The sequence below is a fragment of the Medicago sativa genome, chromosome 2 (genome assembly GCF_051527215.1).
Source record: "Medicago sativa cultivar Bolivia chromosome 2, Bolivia_mono, whole genome shotgun sequence".
Taxonomy (NCBI): domain Eukaryota; kingdom Viridiplantae; phylum Streptophyta; class Magnoliopsida; order Fabales; family Fabaceae; genus Medicago; species Medicago sativa.
In genome coordinates, this window is record NC_140750.1 from 66,998,933 (window position 1) to 67,018,966 (window position 20,034).

At 33.3% G+C, this 20,034-nt stretch overlaps 4 protein-coding genes across 6 annotated transcripts; all 4 read left to right on the plus strand.

The window, feature by feature from the left end:
- The first annotated feature begins 7,796 nt into the window (after positions 1 to 7,796).
- LOC146949919 (embryonic abundant protein USP92-like) lies at positions 7,797 to 10,208 on the plus strand. Its single transcript, XM_085745918.1, has 3 exons — positions 7,797 to 7,876; positions 8,237 to 8,354; positions 9,341 to 10,208. Exons 1-3 carry the CDS (start codon positions 7,820 to 7,822, stop codon positions 10,000 to 10,002), a joined length of 837 nt encoding a protein of 278 aa, XP_085602044.1. The 5' UTR covers positions 7,797 to 7,819; the 3' UTR covers positions 10,003 to 10,208.
- Positions 10,209 to 11,641: 1,433 nt separating this feature from the next.
- Positions 11,642 to 19,128, plus strand: LOC146949920 (serine carboxypeptidase II-2-like). 3 transcript variants are annotated; one of them, XM_085745921.1, is made up of 6 exons: positions 11,642 to 12,038; positions 12,122 to 12,218; positions 12,329 to 12,421; positions 12,495 to 12,580; positions 12,763 to 13,017; positions 13,467 to 19,128. In XM_085745921.1, the coding sequence occupies exons 1-6, from the start codon at positions 11,895 to 11,897 to the stop codon at positions 13,509 to 13,511; spliced, it is 720 nt and encodes a 239-aa protein (XP_085602047.1). In that variant the 5' UTR covers positions 11,642 to 11,894; the 3' UTR covers positions 13,512 to 19,128. The 3 variants fall into 3 exon arrangements, with proteins under 3 accessions (XP_085602047.1, XP_085602048.1, XP_085602046.1); XM_085745922.1 differs by having other exon boundaries at positions 14,197 to 19,128; XM_085745920.1 differs by having other exon boundaries at positions 12,763 to 14,100.
- On the plus strand, positions 16,168 to 19,128 carry LOC146949921 (F-box protein CPR1-like). Its single transcript, XM_085748586.1, has 2 exons — positions 16,168 to 16,269; positions 16,343 to 19,128. Exons 1-2 carry the CDS (start codon positions 16,168 to 16,170, stop codon positions 17,495 to 17,497), a joined length of 1,257 nt encoding a protein of 418 aa, XP_085604712.1. The 3' UTR covers positions 17,498 to 19,128.
- LOC146949922 (uncharacterized) lies at positions 18,242 to 18,823 on the plus strand. The gene has a single exon (XM_085748587.1). It carries the CDS (start codon positions 18,242 to 18,244, stop codon positions 18,821 to 18,823), a length of 582 nt encoding a protein of 193 aa, XP_085604713.1.
- Positions 19,129 to 20,034: the final 906 nt, after the last annotated feature.

Here is a 20,034-nt window from a genome sequence, read left to right on the forward strand (position 1 = left end):
GTGCAGTACGGGAATTGGAGGGGGCCTCACCGTATTCAATCTTTCATTTGATTGGTAGTTTATGATCGTATTTTAACTAATTACTCCCGAAGTAGGAAAGGGTGTGCCCATATCCCCTACTTGCCCTTGTTGTGGGATGGAGGGAAAGACTACTCTTCATTTGCTCAGTGACTGCATTTATTCAACTCAAGTATGGATCAGACTTGACAACTGACTTCCATACTTTTGATTGCAGAAACTAGGTTTTTAGTAACCTCAACCAGCATTGTAATGGAGTTTCTAACTCTAGGTGGAAGACAACTTTTATGACTACATGTTGGCATTTTTGGAATTGGCGAAATAAAACAATTTTTTAGGATAATTTTCAAAGACCAGCTAATCCAACTAGTGTCATCCATGCGTTCTCTAGCACTATTGAAGATTGCACCAATAATCTTCTTCAGAATGGTCATCGACACATTGAAACAATTTCCATTGGTTGGAAGTGTCCTCATAAATGATGGGTTAAACTCAATTACGATAGGGAGTGCAAAGAGAATGAAAACCGTGTGGGTTGTGACGGTCTTCTTCGGGACACTAATGGCATATGGTTCAAATGATTTGTGCGCAATATTGGAGTTTGTGATGCTCTAAATGCAGAAATATGGGGTTTGTATTTGGGGTTAGAGCTATCTTGGAGTTATGGAATTTCACATCTTTGTGTGGAAAGTGATTCAAAATTGCTTATTGACATGGTTACAAATAATTGCAAGACTAATGGGACGACCCTTTCGTTGATTCGCCATATTAGAAGTCTCTTAGACCGTAGTTGGTGCGTTGAGGTTCATCATACTTGACGAGAAGGCAACACAAGTGCTGATTGGCTTACTAATCTTAGCCTTACCATAGATTCTTGAAATTTTGTTGTTTTGAAGATCCCTCCTAATGAGCTTAATAGTATCATTTTTTATGATATTTTTTAGACATGCATACCTAAGAATGTTCGTTTAATTGCTTTTTTTTCTTCTTCTGGGCTTTTGACCTCTTTTGTAGGACCGAAATTCGGTATAACCAACCCCAAAACATTAAGTGCACTTGAGTTTTATTATTGTCACAACCACCCCCAAAAGATACCCGCTGCTTGATTTATAAAGTAAAACATGTTTTTCCAGAACAAACATCACTATTTGCATTAAATACTTACTAAATTAGTATTTTCCTTTTGTGGGATCCACTTGCTAAGTTGAACTTATAAACCATTGGATTTTCTTTTTAGAGTTTAACGTGCATCGCCTGGACACTTATACATTGTACTAAACTTTTGTGCATTGCACTAAACTTTTGTGTGTTGTAGACGGATATCATCCGCACACAATTGTGGAGATTAATCTCTCAAGCATTGTAAAACTTAAATGGGTGGCAAACTCTTCCTAAGAGTTTCAACGCTGTTACATGCCCAAAAGATGCTAACAAGCGTCCTAAGTGTACTACAACAGTGTTTGGTTTCACATTTTTTTCACGGTGCACGCTTCCCAATGTCACTTTCACCGTGACTTTATGAAGCTGGAAATTCCAGCTTTTGCCTAGACGTGCTTTTTTTATCTTTGCACCGGCATTCCAAACACATACTACATAGATTCCTAACTATTTACATCCAATCCCAACATAAAAGAGTTTTTAGTTATCCATAAAATGCATAATTAACACAAGTGAGTTGATGGATGTTGGAGATGCATCAACAAGCTTTATACCATGTTTCGTAGCCGTCCAATGGTGACTCCTATTGCTCTCTCTCTCTCTCTCTCTCTCTCTCTCTCTCTCTCTCTCTCTCTCTATTAAGTTTAGTTTACAATGGTTAATCTCTACTGAAATGACCTGATTTATAGAGGTTCATAAATGTTAAGTTCACTAGACGAGGCAAGGCTTGCCTAGCAAACCGGGCTTTCTTCCTTTGAGGAAAAAGCCAGTTGTCTTCAGATACTTTCTTGAACCGCGTTAGTTCGCCAAACAAACCAAACTTGCCCGAAGAACCGTCTTAAGTTTTTATATCTAAAACTCTTTGAATTGGCTCGCTTTCACTTCTCTCAGCTCACAAAGGGAATCAAGCTTTTCACCATATGTCTTGTAATGCTATGGCTTTGCTTATGGAGCGCGTGCTTGCCTCACTTTTCTACGTATTGGTGTAGTCATGTCCAAAACCTATAGAAAGAGATGGAAAATAGACGTAATAGCTTTATGGCATAGTTTACAAATATAAATTATTTTTATATATAATTGTCAGTTTTTGTATTAATTACTTGCGAAACAAGTCGATAAGTGTTATGGAAAATAACAGTAATTTAACTCTTATCATCGATGTGCATACCACAGTGTGTGATGCACATTGTCACTGCTAAAAAAATGAAATTTTCATTTTCTATAAATGGGGCATGACCATAATTGAACCAATGGTAGAAAAATACACAAAAGAGGACAGAAAACTTGATTTCCAGGCGGTAAAAACTGAATATTCAAATTGGAAACTAGATTAAAATCTCCTTTTCATCATTGATTCATGTGTAATTTTTTTAATCTTGTTGACATGTCTTTATTGATCATGAGTGGCTAGATTTCTTCCTAGCTATTTGAACCAGGTAATCATAGAGTACTTCTTTATGCAATTGAACTCTTAGTATTATTTGGTTATTACTTGCTCTTCCTGATTTTTAAATGTTTATGAATATGTAAATCAATTCATGCATTGAATCATTACTAACCCTAGTTTTCAATACTCCGTCTAGGATATATGTTTCGACAGTAAGAGTTAGAGTCACCTAAGACATTAGGGGGCTATACTAGAAGAAGAGGCTAAGCAACAAGACATTTGAGTTAACTATTTTGTTAAATCGTCGTGAAACGAATGAAATCAATTGTAGTAATTTAGACGTGGTTATCAAATAGCAGAGAAGAAGGGATTCGAAAATGACCAAACAACTTTCATTTCAAATCTTAAAAAAATAATTCTACTTTTAGTCTCATTAACGAGAAATTCTGGTGTGAACCAGGACCAAGAAATGAGGTTTGGTCACAGAGTTTTTTCTTTCTTTTTTTACTCTTTTCATTTTCTCTCTCTTCTCTCTTCTCTCTTTGGTTGTGACCAAGAAATGAGGTTTGGTCCTGGTCCACACAAGAGTTTCTCCTCATTAACACGTACTCTTAAGACTCTTTCAAAAAAAAAAAAACATGTACTCTTAATATACATGTTAGCATGACACAAAATATTTTACTTTTAAAAAGTTGAATACATAACTTTTCCATACTTTTGAATACAACATTTCTCTATTGATTTCTTTACCCAGTGTCACAAGTGCATTAGTTAGTATTTCCATTATTGTATTGCAAATTGAGATGGATAATTTATTTATCTTTGACCATCTAGGGCGAATTTTTGACATCTCAAAATCATGATAAGCTGCATGCTTCCCAAGTGTCCAAAGTTTCTATGTGGTTCTCTTTTTTTTTTTTTTTTTTTGAAGTAACTATGTGGTTCTCTTTTGATTGTCCTAAAATATACGTGTTCCCATTATTATAATGTCTTTCATTCAGTTCATCAATTTTTATCAATCTTCGTGTTTCCTTGTAAATGCAAGCCCACTTGCAACATTATTTATTTCAGTAACATTAATTTACACTGCAAGGATGTTCAAGTACTTTTTTTTTTGGGAAATGTTAACTTGTGCCCTTGGGGCATAAGTTAAGGAATCAAATATAGAAATTTTTTCTTAAAACTTGTGCATTCAATGCTTTGAAAGTTTCAAAAGTTATCATTTAAATATACTACCTCCGTCCCTAATTATAGGGCCCTTTTGAAAAAATAACGGGAATTAAGATAGTGGATATTTGTATTAAATATGTTTGTAATTACTAATGTTTTTACAATTTTATCCTTTAAGAGAGAGAGTTGGTTTATGTTTTCAACATGTTATTTATTGCTGAGGGAAGAAAAAGATGTATAATAAATAGGGGCATGTATGTAAAGAAATAATTAATGTAGTTGGAAATAGCAAAGGGGTCTTATAAAAAGGGACAAAAAATTTTCTCAAAAGGGTCTTATAATTAGGGACGGAGGTAGTAAAATTTATTTGTTAATTCTATTTTAAGCTCCTTAACTTGTGCCCTTAAGGCACAAGTTAACATGACCTTTTTTTTAATAAAAGAAAGGGTTTGGGTCTTTAAGCAAAATGGTCATGAAATCGATTTTTGCTGTCTTCTTTCTTATTTTTTTCTTGTCTCAAATTATTTACTTAATCAGCACTCTTAATTATTTATTTAATAACTATGTAAAACTTAAATGAAACATTTAATGTGAGAAGGATGAACTATTCTCTCAACAAGAGTGAGTATTAGGTAATCTATCAACATCATAATAATTATTAGGGTCATGCTAAGTTGGTTGTGTGTTTGTTTCAAGTTTATCAAATTTATTCATAGAAATAATATTTCTTGGAATATGAAGATAGAAATTTTATTCTAAGGTATTTAGAAAAAGTATGTTTGGTTAACTTTATAAGATTCTTAGGAACCATACAAATAGGGATATTATAATAGACAACTTCATATGAATTTATTTCCATCTTCATGGGAACTTTATTCCCACCATTTTTTTTGGGAAATTTTTTCTATTCACAGGAACATTTTATACCCGGGAATAAAATTTAGTAAACTTGTAGCAAATATAGGCTATATATTTATATCATTTTATTCTCAAGAATCAACAAATATAACTTGAAACAAACACATCCTAAAGACATAAGTTAAGGAGCTTAAAATAAAATTACAAAATAAATAAATTTTACTAGTATATTAAAAAGATAACTTTTGAAACTTTTAAATATTGAATGCACATTTTCAACTAAAAAAATTCTCTATGTCTTTTTAACTTATACCCAAAAAATACAAGTTAACATTTCCCTAATTATTATGCACCACAACATATTAAATATTCATGCATTTTCTCTATCAACTGTTTATTATATATGTGACTTAAAAATGCTTAGTTGTTGTTAAGTCGTTTATGGCAACCGAGCATACACCACTAACTACTTAAATAATGAAACATTATCCCATCAAATAATATTGAATAAATGAATCAAATTATGTCATAATGTTCTATCATAAATACTATTTGGATTAAATTCTTATTAATATATAGACCTTTCTTAAATTTCTCTTATAATTTTTATAGTTTTCTGGCGAACTACACTCCTTGTGATATGCTCTTCTTACTACCATGGACATATCCAAAAACTTTAATACACGGGATCAACGCCATACCATAAAAATTTATGTCAATATATAAACACGCAAACGATAAAAAACTATATAAGTGTAGTTTATAATTGCTCTCAAATATTGATTTTTTTAATATTCTTTATTTCTAGAATATTAAAAAAATAACACTAATTAATTATTTAGTTCTAATACAAGCACAAGGGTAAAAACATAATAAAATTGGGAAAAAATAGTAAATCTCAATAATATATAAGTGGGTTAAATAAGTAAACGATCATCTTAAATAAACAAACATTTGATTTTAGTCCCCCTAAAATATTTCTTAGGCTTTTGGTCCCTCTAAAATTTTTAATCTAAAATGAATAACATGTAAATCTACTCAAAAACTAAAATAACATAAATCTACTCAAAATCTACTCAAAAACTAAAATAGAAAAACATTTATAACAACTAAAATGTAAGTTAATAATACTATGATTACTTACTTATGATTTTGTTGAATAAATTTGGTTGAGAATTTTAGAGAGATTTTGAGAGAGAATGGGGAAATTTTGTGAGATTTTGAGAGTAATAATGGATGAGAGAGCTTCTGCCTGGATTTGTATCAAGATCGTATCGACAGTTAACTGCCGATGAAATCCTCAACACTTAACTGTCGTCGGTTCCATCGGTGGTTAGCTGCCGCCTGTTCTTTCATTCATCGACAGTTAACTTGCCGTCGGGACGTTTCCCTCATTTACATGTGTTTTTCAGTCATTGATGATGTGTCAACAATAAATTTCTAGAAACTGTACAAAGTAAAAAAAGTCTAAAGATTTTGTGTTGTCGTCCTATGCTGTTTCGCATTTAATTTTCAAAAATTTTCATCCACACACGTATACAAATTTATGGGATCCACAATCATTATTGGCCTCTTTCACATCACTCATCTTGTTTACATCAATGCTCCCTCCCTCTCACAATATTTGTTTCTTTACTCATTTTTATTTTTATTTGAAATAATTGTTACTTTAGAATAACAATACATCATTTATTATTTTTTTCTATTATTATACCCTTATTTATTGAATTCCATACAACTTAGCTATTCTAGTAACTACAATTAATAAGGTTGTTTAGTAAATGACACTAATTTTACCATCAAAATCAACACAATTAATCATTTCCTTAATAATCGTGCATAAATCATGAGGATATACCTTGAGACTTAACAACAACTAAGCATTTTTAGGGGGACTAAAATTATAAAAATGCTTAGTTGTTGTTAAGTCGTTTATGGCACATGGCATATGTGACTTAAACATTTGACTTATCAACACAATTAATCATTTTCTCTATCCATACCATCCATTTTCTGACACATGTGCAGGATGCTTTGTTTGTGTGGACAGGATGCAATGTCACGGTGCCATTAATGGCACCGAAGTATTCTCCAGATTAAATATATAAACGCAACTTTGCTATGAATAGGAAATTACAAATAATTGACCCAAACATAACAACAAAACACCCCTGTAACCACAAGGGAAAAAAGATGATACATAAAAATTATAAACTTTATTATTGTAAAAGATGATACATAATAAAGCATAGTATCTAATCTAAAAGACCAAAATAATGGTTACTCGCAATGTTTCGTAAATCGAGTGTTAACTCTCCGAGTTTACCGAGTTTACGTTTTTAGATACCAAAATCGTGTTAACTCGAAGGTAAACTCGGTTTTTTGGTAAAATTGGAAGGTTTGACGAGTTTGACCGAGTTAACATTCGGTAAACTCGATTGAGTTTACCGAGTTTACATCTAACAAAAAAAAATCAGCCCTTTTTTGGGCCCATTTTTTTCAAAACCCAATTTCTTTTCTACAAGCCCAAAGACTGGAACATTTACTGAATAGTTACATTTACAGTAACACGTTGTTTCTGAGATGAAACATATCTTTTTCTTTCTTCTCTAAATTCTTAAACCATGAACAGGGGAGCACATACCGGTTAGGGTTGCGATTCCGACGGTGGAAATTCAGATTTCGACGTCGATGATTGCGACGCCGGTTATGGTTGCAGTGGTGGTTTTTGTTGACCTTTTGAAAAAATTAACTAGTTTATTTTTTAGATAGTTTTATTAACAACTTTCGGAACTTGTGAAACTTGTTTTTTTCGATGATTTTATGGATGGCTTAAACTTATAGACATATGAAACTTATGATTTTGTGCGTTAATTTTTGTATTTTGATGCTAAGTTGAGCATAACGTTTTATTATGGTAGTTTGGTATAATTTGCCTTTGTAATTAACTCTTTTTTTTTTTTGAATAAGCCTTTGTAATTAAGTCATATTTTGCACTATTGACCTATTTACAATATTATATTAGCTTATATATGTCATGCATATAATAAATTTTATATAATTTTAATTTTAGGTAAACTCGTACGAGTTCTCAAGTCGAGTTTACCTAAGCAAAACGAGTTGGGATAAACTCTCGAGTTGTAAAACCTTAGTTACTTGGTCCTCACTGGCCTATATAAGTCATTCAACATATAGTTCAAATCTCACATCTTGCTTACTTAATTTCCCATGTTGATTTCAAGAATGGGATTTCATCACCTTCTCGTTTTCATTTCAGTTCTCTCTGTATGTCTTTCCTGCTCTAAAACCTTTCATTTCCATCATCCTCTCAACACTTAAAAACTCTTGGACTTTAGTCACCAACTGATGTGCTATAAACTTAAACAACAACCTAAAATATGGCAATTAAAGTATTATTTTGTTAGTAAAATTATTACTTACATATGTTGAGGGTGTGGGGGGTGGATAATAATGAAGTTATTCACATTATAAATGACGTTATTCACATTATATCATATGATATATATATATATATATATATATATATATATATATATATGTATGTATATAATATTTATTTATTATGCTGTGAGTGTTTGTTAAGATTTTAAAGTGAATACTGTACATGTTTGTTGTGATGTGCAGCTTGCACTTGCAGGAGAAAGCCATGCATCACTGCCTGAAGAAGAATATTGGGAAGCTGTTTGGCCCAACACTCCCATTCCCACTTCTCTTCGAGAACTTCTAAAGCCTGGACCTCAAGGTTGTTATTTAATTTTAATTTTTAAAAAAACATTTAGAAAAAAATGTATTTTTTGTTCTGTAGAGACTAAAAATTTAGTACCTATATTAATTAATATTGTGATTCAACAAAATTTATGTAAGAAATAAACTCAGAAAAGGTAAATTTTATGGGACAAAATATATTTTTATAATGCTAAATAGAATTAGTAATCCTTTATTAATTTTATTGGATCATATTTAATGAAAGAAAAATAAAATTAAACCCCTTATTAGTTTTTCATCTCTGAAGCTGTAATATAGTGGTATTGTTGAATCCGAAGGAGAGTATTAATTTTGTAGGAGATCCAACATTCAAATTTGTCAACCTCTGCTGCAGCCAGGGGCGAAGGCACCACCTGGCGAGCCTGGGCACTCGTCTGGGCTCAATCGATATTTACTTTATATTTGGCCCAACCTAATACATTTAAAATATAAAAAAGTTGGGCAAATTCAATATTTTCACACACGCGCGCACAAGAATTTCTGACTCTATAATTTTTGCCTAAGCTTTACAAAATTCCTGGCTCCGCCACTGGCCGCAGCTGTAGGACCATTCAATTTATATGACAAATAATTCTAAGGGTCTCTTTCTAAATTTATCAGTCTTTAAAACTACAGCACCATACTGTACATCGGTAGAGGATCCAAACACCTTTCATCCTAACAAATAAATTAATAATGTTTGCCAATAATATATAACTTGAGAGAGATGTTATGATTTTTCTGGTTAATCAAATATGAGAAATACTAACGATACATATTATAACACAGATTTTTCAACACACTATCTTTTATTAGTTAAAATTCAAATGGGTCCTCCAAATTTATGAAACCCACATAATTTGGTGAGACTCATGTGAATTTCGACCAATAAAAAAGAATATGTGTTAAATTATGGTGTCACAGTCAAAATTGGTTGTTGAAATAATGCTCTTCAATATTTTAAACCCATCTATTATGGCACAGGTGTTGAAATTGATGACCACCCCATGGAAATTGATGACACACAATACCCAAAAACATTTTTCTATGAACATGAACTTTATCCTGGCAAAACAATGAAAGTGCAATTCAGCAAGCGTCCCTTTGCACAACCTTATGGTGTTTATACATGGATGCGTGAAATTAAAGACATTGAAAAAGAAGGATACACATTTAATGAGGTATGTGTAAAGAAAGCAGCTGCAGAAGGAGAACAAAAATTTTGTGCAAAATCCTTAGGAACATTAATCGGATTTGCAATTTCTAAGCTTGGAAAAAATATTCAAGCACTTTCAAGTTCCTTCATAGATAAGCATGAACAATACAAAATAGAGTCAGTGCAAAATCTTGGAGAGAAAGCAGTTATGTGTCATAGGTTGAATTTCCAAAAGGTTGTATTTTATTGTCATGAAATTCATGGAACAACAGCTTTTATGGTTCCATTGGTGGCTAATGATGGAACAAAAACTCAAGCTCTAGCTGTTTGTCATGCTGATACTTCAGGCATGAATCATGAAATGTTGCAACAGATTATGAAAGCTGATCCTGGTAGTAAACCTGTTTGTCATTTCCTTGGAAATAAGGCTATTTTATGGGTACCTAATTTAGGTTTGGACAATGCCTATGGTGCCAATGTTGTTGTTTAGGAGTACTCTCCATCATGGACAACCCACGGGATTGTGTAACATAAATAAATTTATCGTTTGTAATGTATGCTCGCAACCTTTCTAGCTAATTAAGCTAGAGTTGGACTTGAGCTACTTTTATGTACCCTAAAGAGGCACAATCTTTGCTGTTGATGTACTATGATCATGTTATAATATGATGAAATGGAGTGTGCCTTATTGTATAATTTTTATTTTGGTGAGTAAATATTTTTAGGCTTAAATATGTTTGGCCGAGTCTTATCGATGATATTTTCAGGTCTTATCAATAACATGTCATAAAAAAAAGGTCACTTAGAACTTGAAACATGAACTTTTGTAAAATAGTAGAGACTAAAATTGAAATCAGAAAATTTAGAGGATTTATTTAGACGATTAAAATTAAAAGTTGTTCCATACTGGCCCAAGGCGCCCAATCCGGCTCCACTCGGGGGTCCGACCGGAGTCCACCATAGCCGACACCATAATATGGACACGCCCTAAAATACACTAGATCACAGTACAAACCGAGAGTTTTTTTTTGAAGAAAATACAAACCGAGAGTTACCCGTCCGAGAGTTTAATTCGGCCTTGAGGTAAGGAAGTCAAGAATCTTCCACCTAGGAATCCAACTCGGGTTCTCTCGAACGATTCATATCTGGTGAAGCTCATTAACAACTTGAGTTCAATTTCCCTCCGTTGATTTTGATGAAGGTGATTTTGAAATTTTGATGAAGATGATGAACACGTTTGGGTCAGTTAAATATTTATTATTTTTTAAAAAGAGAGGGAGATTTTTTTTAGTTATAAATCTTTGCTATAAATTTTTTTTTTAGTTATAAATCTTTGCTATTGATATTTTTTAAAATGACATTTGGGGACAAAAAGTTGATTTTTAAAATAGGGGAATCAAAACTTAATATATATTTTTTAAATAGGGGAATAAAATTACATTTAAGCCTTTTTATTTTGATCAATGTTGGTATATTAGTTGGAGCGCCGGTCCAATCAAATTGAAGACCATAAATAGACGTCTAATCAAATTGGTAGGTGTTATAATTGTGAAGTTATTTAATGTCTTCATGATATAGTGTCCATTACTTAAATAAGTCATAGCTCAACTAGTAAAAATATTCAAATTATTAGCTCAGACGCCATGACCAGGGTATTTACCATGACACCTCCACTTGTGTGTATGAATTTCAATGGTTATTTTTCTATTTCTTCTATCTACCACAAAGACAAAAAATGTTCATTACATTCCACATTTTGTAGAATTTTTCATCTTGACTTTACCGCTTAATAAAACCATCGGAGTTAATTAAGATTAACTTTCATGCATCAAAAATGTAAAACTTTTTTATGCATGCATCAAAAATCAAATCATGTTATATATATATATATATATATATATATATATATATATATATATATATTTTTTTTTTTTTTTTTGAAAGAATGACAAAAATATATTTTTAGATATAGTTTAAAAACTAACATAAAAAGTGACATCTGATTTGATTATATGTATGTATAAAAGAAGTTTTATATATTTTTTTTTTTGTTGTGAGAAAAAAGTTTTACATTTGAAATTGTACGCTAGTAACTTATAATTTGGAAAATGTGGTAATATAAAAAAAAAAATTATCTAAGGAAGTGAGTGCATGAGTGGTACCTTCACTATCTACAATCTAAAATGGTGAATTCTAAGTGATCTCAAATTTTGTTCAAAGACATCATAACATTGGCAGCCCTTTTCCTATGCAACATCATATTAGCCTTTGCAACTGACCCATTTATCCAACAAGAGCAAGACAGGATTGTAACAGCACTCCCAGGTCAAAACTTCAACATCAACTTTGAACACTATTCTGGTTATATTACAGTTAACAAGGATGTTGGTAGGACACTATTTTACTGGTTCAATGGTGGTCCTGTTTGTTCATCTATTGCTTATGGAGAGGCTGAGGAAATTGGTCCTTTTCATATTAATTCGGATGGCAATACCCTTTATCTTAATCCTTATTCTTGGAATCAAGGTGAGTGGTTGTGTTTAAGCATTTAAAAAATGTATTCTATGAGCTATGATGTATTGCATCATTTCAGTTTGATTTTTTTGCAGTTGCCATACATTCTTTTTATTGACTCTCCTGTTGGAGTTGGATTTTCATATTCAAATGCTTCTTCTGATATTCTCAACAATGGAGATAAGAGGACAGGTAAGGAAGATATTACCTAATAGGATCTGGATTCGCTACATTTATAAATATACGCATTTACATGCATTAATTGATCTCGGCTATTGATTTGATACCTTAATTATGTGCAGCTGAGGACTCTCTCATATTTCTATTGAAGTGGTTTGAGCGTTTTCCCCGGTATAAAGAAACAGACTTTTTCATTAGTGGTGAGAGCTATGCAGGTAAATACAAATGGTGAGATAGATAAGGAAACTTTATCATTGAGTTCTTTGATTCTGGCTTCCCTTGTTTCAGGACATTATGTTCCCCAACTTAGCCAAGTTATTGTAAAGTACAACTCAGTTACAAAACAAAATTCTATAAATCTCAAAGGTTACATGGTATGAATTCAATTTTTTTTGCATAAAAACTAGTAAATATCTGATGTGAAAAGAGTTTTCCAAGATTGCATAGATGTGGAGAATAAATAGCAGAAAAAAAGGATGTGAAATTCCGCCGCGAGTCATTAGGCGAAGACTTTTCTTAGAACTCAATCAATAGTATATTTCACTGTCTGCTGCAGGTAGGAAATGCTCTAACAGATGATTTCCATGATCAATTGGGAATGTTCCAGTTTATGTGGACAAATAGTATGATTTCAGATATAACATTCAAGCTCTTGAACCTGTTATGTGATTTTCAGTCGGTCAAACACCATTCAGAGTCATGTGAAAAAATCTGGGAAATTGCTGAAAAAGAACTTGGTAATATAGATCCATACAACATCTTTACCACTCCTTGCCATGCTAATGATAATCAGATGGTTAAAGGAAAGCATGTCAGTCTACCTTTCTTGCTTCTACTACTGTCTTACTTGTATGCTTTATTTTTTTTTATTACATGTTTAGGTGTTGGATTTTAGAGTGGAGGGCTTAGTTTATATTTCGATATATATTTCAAAATTCTGAAGATATTGAAAAATAAGTCCTCATGTCCCCTCTAAAACCCTCGATCCAAACTGATAGGAACCAAACAATATTGATACCATAAATGTTAAACAATAGAACACTGCCCTTATAATTTGAGATATATCCCTATGTAACACAATAACAGAAAATATGAGAGGACGTGGAATTCGTGATAATTTTCAGTTTACGTCATAACCCTCGCAAACTCACTGTTCATCTGTCAAGTGCATTCTTAGATAAAGGGACACCTGATTTTGGTCTTGTTCTACAACCTGCTTCTGTTTAGTGGACTCTTAGTTTGCAAGCTTTTGTGATGCAGAATGGGCTTCTAATGTGGATGATAGGAGTTCAACATTGTGCATGATTAATTGATTATTACTTGGGCAAAATTTAATTTCCAAATGATCAAATAAGCAAACTCTTACGTCGAAAGTGCTGAAGCTCAATTCAAAAGCTTATCCTTGGCAGCCTCTGGGAGCAAGAGACCCCAAGTTCGTAAAGACCAAATCCATGCTATTTAAGATGCAACCATATCAAGACTTCTATATTCGGCAACTGCACTAGACCGAGCCACCGATGTTCACTTCTTGGACCACCATGAAATCAAATTAGGGCCAAGAAAGAGACATGCACGGATGCACCATAAGTGGGCTTTCTGTCGTCAATTTCTAAGGTCCAAATCCCCATCACAAAAGGCACTCAGATTTTAGTGTTGGCACTCACAGCAAGTTGTAGATTGAGACCATGGCCAATGGCACCTTTTGAATACGTCAAGATGTGTTTTCACAACATTCCGATGCTCCAGCAGAGGTTGTGATATGAATTGACACATTTTGTTAACTGAAAAACCCAACTATAGCCTTGGGACAGTAGTAACATACTGTCCGTAATATTATCTCCCACAAACATCGACAATGGTAGAAATTCTACTATATAGCTTATACACTCCAACAATGGATACTGATGCATATTATCAACACTGAATTGAAGTCCAGAATAGTACAATTTTATAGTACAAATCCTTATTCATATGCTTTGTCGTGTAACAGCGTGTTGGAAATCTCAGAAGTCAGAACTGTATATGATCCTTGCACGGCGCAGCACAACACTAAATACTTCAATCTACCAGAGGTCCAAAGGATTCTACATGTTCATCCAGATCATAGCCCTGCTAAATGGCAGACCTGCAGGTAATTCTCATAAGAGAAACTTTTGAAAGTCTGTCCTTATTATGCGTTGCAAATTGATTAAACGCCTTAATTACATTGAACAATCAACTCGGAGAAAGCTTCTATGATGAGCTGCAACGTAGAAACTATTTGAAAATAGGACTGAAAACAGAAATACTACCAGAGAAGCAAAATACTATTCTATAACCTTAACCTAACAATTCAATGTTTCTTGCAACAGAATCAATTGATAACTGGTAGTCACTTTAGGGATTATAGGCACAGCATAAAATGCATCAATATCAGAATCCCAACACATATAAGAAATCGAATTTCATCCCTGTCTCCGATAGATTCGGATATCCCCGTCTCATCCTTGCAATTGATTTTTTTTTTTTTTTTATAATAAAATAGAAGTATTTTTCTACCTCATACGCAATGTTGCAATGCATTATCCTGCAAAGAAATGACATAGATCATGGCTATGGTGATGGGGAATAGGGAGAACTCTGATAAGTGAGTGTCATCTTTCAGATTGAGACTCTGATTGTGTGGCTGAAATGATTTATGGTTTGCGTTTCTTTTGATTTAAAAGGGGGCAATAAAATGATTTTCAACATTGGGGACGAGTTTGAGTATGGGTTCGGGGAGGGTATACCTATATCCCCGTTACTCATCCCGTACCCGTGTTTTAAAATCGGGGAAAACTCAAACCGAGTTGATGCGGGAAAAATCCCGTTAAATTGAGTTTGGTTCAGACGGGTATGAGTTTTTTTGTCATGCCTATATACAATACATAAAAAAAAATCAATTTAACTAATTAATATGTGACTGATTGTTGTCTCGTGTATGATTTGTACAACGATATTAGTTAGCGTCTAATTAATTAGAGAGTAATGTTTGTCTTGTGTTTTATTTTATTTTTTTATAGTCATTCTTTGTAAGGATATAATGATTAGTAATGAATAACGATTAAAAATAGTAATTTTATAATATGACATTAAGATAAACCAAAAAGCGTATGAAAATCATATATACAAAAGAAGTAATCTTGATGATATGTAGTTTTATGTAAAGTAGTTGTATTTCTCATAATAAATACTAATCTTGTGTATAATTTATAAATGAGAAAGAAAGATTTTGTAACTCTCCCAAAGTTATGTTATTTGTGATCATTCAATTGGATATAATTGAATAAATTTAGATGTAAAAATATGTATCAGTGAGAAATAGTCCTTTTTTTTTTTTTTTGAAAAAAAGTCATGTGCTTTTTTCTTTTTTATTTACTCTTTTTTTCCCGTGTTTTTTTAAGATCAGTATAAAATGTTTCTCCTATATTTTTTATATTATTCATAAGTGAAATGTATTTATTAATGTTTTTTATTAGAAACACATGATGAGATAAAATCACATGTACGACATAAAGTTTAGTAAATGTAAATTAAATATATGAGAAATTTTTTACAAATTAAAAAAACGACACTCAATAATATATAGATTTTTTTATCATGATAAAAACCACCTCTTTAAAAAAAAAACAATTCAGGACCCGTTTCATTACAAATTAAAATAAAAGTGATTTTGATATCAATTAATTAAAATAATTTATAAAACAAATAATGATTTATTTTGTTTGGTTATTGTAATTAAAAAAAAGGAAAACTTATGAATTAAGTAATCTTTGTCAAACCCTTACTTGTGAATTAAGTATTCAAGAACATTGTTTGTTTATAAGCCCAGAAACACGAGTAACCTTGCAAATCCTCCCTCTTCCGTAATAACCCCTTCCACTCTCTCGATGGCCGTTTTTTTCTTTTTTTTTGAATAGAAAATTTTATTCACGTCGAGGCAATGCAAGGAGCAATAAACTCTCACGGGAAGGAAGGGAAAAAATACAACAAAAGCGCCGCAAGTATAAGGGACATCATAACTCCCAAAATAGAGCCCCCAAAGGTACCCAAATTAGTCATGAGGCCAACATATACACGCGAAAAACTACCGCGCGCATACCCGTAAAAAAGGTTAGAAACCACATACCTCAAGATCTTGCATTATTAGTTTTGTCGAAACTTCCTTTAAATCTTTGAAACGTTTTGGATGTGTACACAAAACATGGTCTCTCTTATTTGAAAACCCTAATTTCATCACCAGGTTCAGGACTAATTTCATATCTATTTCTCACTCCTACTACGATGATACATCACTCATCCTACACCAGGTTGTCTATAAAGGTGGCTGGACTGTCTCCTTTTTGCATTTACTGTCTAGTCAGAGCTTTGAGAATAGACTTAAATTGGACTTGCCAACTCCACTTCAACAGGAGGACCCTATCTTTTATATTAGGGGTTCTAGCACTAATAACGGAACCCTTTGCCTTTCCAATGCAGATGACAGTACACTTGTATTGTGGAATCCAACAACAGATGAAATCGTTGTCATTCCTCCAAGTCCTATGGAGTCTGTGTCACCTTATTGGAGCACTTTGATTTGTTTTCATGGATTTGGTTATGACCGTGTTAGAGATGACTATAAGATTATTAGGTGTATAAATTATTTTCCATTAAGTGAAAGAGATCTTTTTTATCTCAATCTACCAGAAGAAGCGCAATCGGAAAAAATATTTTATGATTTTGTATGGGAGATTTATAGTTTAAGATGTAACACTTGGGAAAAACTTGATGTCAATATGCCTTCAGATACAAACAAACATATATTATACATGAATGATGGAATTTGTCATTGGTTCAGTAATGATAATCAACCTTGGTTGGTATCATTTGACCTCAGCAGCTATGTGTATTTTACAACAAGCGCGCCCATAACATATGGTATGGCGGCACAATCGGTGGTGTTAAATGGGTCCATCGCTTTGATATCTTGGTATCCAAAAACGACTACCTTTGACATATCGATTTTAGGTGAACTTGGTGTGAGTGAATCATGGACTAAACTCTTCACTATTGGACCTTTGCCCTTCTATATTGAGAGACCTATTGGAGCAGGGAGGAATGGTGATATATTCTTCAAAAAAAAAGATGAAAAAATAGTCTGCTATGATTTAAGTACACGCATGGTTGAGGAACTCGGTCATGAAGAAGCACCATCAAATAGAATAATTTACAAGAAAAAGTGGTTTGTCAAATCCTGTAAATCATTAGTTGGTTTTCTTGTTCTCAACTAAGAGATTTATGATTCTGTTTATTAGGATCATTTTACCTTGGATAATAAAAAGTGGTTTGTCAATCACTCATTATCATAATTATGATTATGCAGTATATGAAAAATTAATAAAGCATTTTATAATTATGAATATTGTTTCTTTATAAATTTTATATTGAAAGTCTGTTATCTTTCCATTTGACAGTATACGTTTGACTTGATGAAAATATCAAGTTATTTGAAATGCCTTAAAGAAAGATGATTAATTGATTGCTTTGCAGAATGCAAATGAATGATCCAACTGTAGGAAACATGTTACAAAGAAGGAGTCTAAGTAAAGTCTTCAATATTCAATTGTTTATATATACTTGTTTTGAATATGCTATATTGTTTGTGCATATATACTTGTTTTGAATATGCTATATTGTTTGTCATTTGATTTAATAGCTGCATTGTTTATTTACCTCAACTTGGATTCCAGTAGTTGGATTTTTGGCATTAGTAGTTGATGATGTTTTGATGTTATGGGATTATATATATCAAACAATTTTCCTTGTCTAACCAAAGAGAGGCCAAAGTGGGGGAGTTATGTGGGCCAGTTGATGCGGAACCGAACTGGGCCCTCTCTTGGAGGCGTCCGCTGTTTGTCTGGGAGGACAATATTTTGGGTGAGTTATTGGAGGATTTGGGGGGTTTTCTGAGGCTTGATGTGCCAGATAGGTGGTGGTGGAAGTTGGAGGAGAAGGGTTCCTTTTCGGTGAGTTCCATGTATAGGAAATTGGATGAATTGGTGGTGACCGTCCCGCGAACGGAGGTGCAGCTGTCGGTGTTTTCACATATTTGGAAGAGTCCGGCACCGGCAAAGGTGATTGCCTTTTCTTGGAAGCTTCTTCGCGATAGGATACCGACTAGAGCCAACCTATCGAGGAGGCATGTCCTTCCACCGGACTCCACTCTTTCCTGTGTGTTGTATGATGGGGTTCCGGAAGTGACGGATCATCTTTTCCTCAACTGTGTTATGGCAACAGCAGTTTGGACCAAGCTTCTGTCATGGCTCGGTTTCAATTTTTATCCACCACCGGATTTGTTTCATCTTTGGAAGTGGTGGGATGAGTTGTCAAGGAATAGGAAGATTCGGAACGGTTATCGGATTATTTGGCACGCCGCGGTTTGGACTATTTGGAGAGTTAGAAATGACTTCATTTTCAACAATTCTCCTTTTCGCATTGATGAGATGGTGGAGGACATTAAGGTGTTAGCATGGAGGTGGGTTTTGAGCCGCTTGAATTTGCCGGTTTGTTTGTACTACGAATGGACTTGGAATCCGCAAGAGTGTCTGGTGCGGTAATGGTGGTTTTTGGGGTCTGTTACGCGGGTGCTGCGGCTTTGGTATGCTGCTGTTCTGCTTTTTTGGCTAGGAGTATATGACAGCCTCACTGCTGTCCTGCTTCTTTGCACCTGTGCTGCTGTCCTGTTGCTGCTCTGGTATGCCTGAGTTTTTTCCCTCCCTGCGTGGTGTGGCTAGGTGCTTTTATGTTTTTGGCTGTGCTGTTTTTGCGCACTTTCTTGTATCTCAGTTTTGGCCGCGAGTTTTTGTGCGTCTCGCGCAATCTCGACGTGAATAAAATTTCGCTATTTCAAAAAAAAAAAAAATATATCAAACAATTACTGAACTCTTACAAAGAAACTTATGAAGAAATTTTGTTGGAATATTATGCTGTCAATTAACTGAATTCTTCAAGATGTCATTTAACTAGCTCGTGTTCTTTATCTTAGTTTCGACACTCCTAATGAGCCTGTCGAATTACTAAATACGTACATTGTCCGTCTTTTAAAATATTGATGCTTTGAATTTAACATTCTATGTCACTTTGATGTACTCCTCAAAAAAAAAAAAAAAGGTCACTTTGATGTAAGAGAGAGACCAAGATATCAATGTTTGGCTTTGCAGTATTATTTTGAAAGTTTGTGAAATAAGTAGCAGTTGCAAGTCTATATGTGCATCTCCCTATTTGGTTTCACTTATTTTGGGAATTCAGTTCAAAACTGATAATGAAGCGGTTTACCGTTAAGATTGTGGATATGTTGATTTTGTCCATGACATGTAGTGTATGCTTTCTATAGATTCTAACATTTGCGTGGTGGTTGGGTGGGCTAGCTTAGCTTCTTAACAAAAAACATTTGTGTGGTTGTACGATTTTGCTAGAATATTCTCTTTTCATACTAACAAGTTCCATGAACATTGATCATTTGTTCTTCACTTCTATGTAATGGACGATTCTAAACGATTTTCATGTGCCTAACTTCCACCTTTTTCTTCTTCTTATTTCAATGTATGTATACAACAATTATGGTTGTGAGCCTAATTGATCTTAGTCTAAATGAACTATACTCATAACTCCAATTGAAAAATATATTGATTGATGCCTAAGCCTGATAAAATTTTGAGTAGCATAAAATTGGTCTTCTGTTAGGTGACTTATTCCATTCTTCATCACTTAAAGATTTATAATCAACATTATTAGATCCTGCAAGGCACAAAAAGAGACTGTTGGATTG